At 25.6% G+C, this 429-nt stretch overlaps 1 protein-coding gene across 1 annotated transcript in view; it reads left to right on the forward strand.

Annotated features, from left to right (window-relative positions):
• Window positions 1-150, forward strand: part of LOC143034247 (uncharacterized) — a 162,304-nt gene extending 162,154 nt beyond the window's left edge. Inside the window, exon 6 of the mRNA XM_076200186.1 lies at window positions 7-150. Within this exon, the coding sequence (XP_076056301.1) occupies window positions 7-150 (144 nt within the window). The remainder of the gene's footprint in view (window positions 1-6) is intronic.
• Window positions 151-429: the final 279 nt, after the last annotated feature.

Below are 429 nucleotides of genomic sequence, written 5' to 3' on the forward strand. Positions count from 1 at the left end.
AAACAGGGACGTTCCAGGCAGACAATGGTGACTCCTGAAAGAAAGCAGGCAGGTCCCTCGAGAGCTAAAGCGTTGCGGCGTCTTTCTGTTCACGACTCTGTCCGCGTTAGTGTCCGAGCGGACAATGGAACAACAAGGGACCATGCCTAGGTGTTAATGAACACTAGATGCATCTCCCATTTTTTTTTCTATTTAAATGGTTATTTATTTATTTATTTATGTATTTATCTAACATTATTATCAATATTATTATAGTTAATGTTATTATATTTCATTGTATTTGTTATTATTATTATTATTAATTATCATAATAATAATAATAATAATGATAATACTGAATAATAATTAATATATTATTATTATTATTATTATTATAATATAATTATTATTATTAATATTATTATAATTATTATTATTATTATTATTATT

This window comes from Oratosquilla oratoria, chromosome 2 (assembly GCF_046742065.1).
Source record: "Oratosquilla oratoria isolate Oo_2021 chromosome 2, ASM4674206v1, whole genome shotgun sequence".
Taxonomy (NCBI): domain Eukaryota; kingdom Metazoa; phylum Arthropoda; class Malacostraca; order Stomatopoda; family Squillidae; genus Oratosquilla; species Oratosquilla oratoria.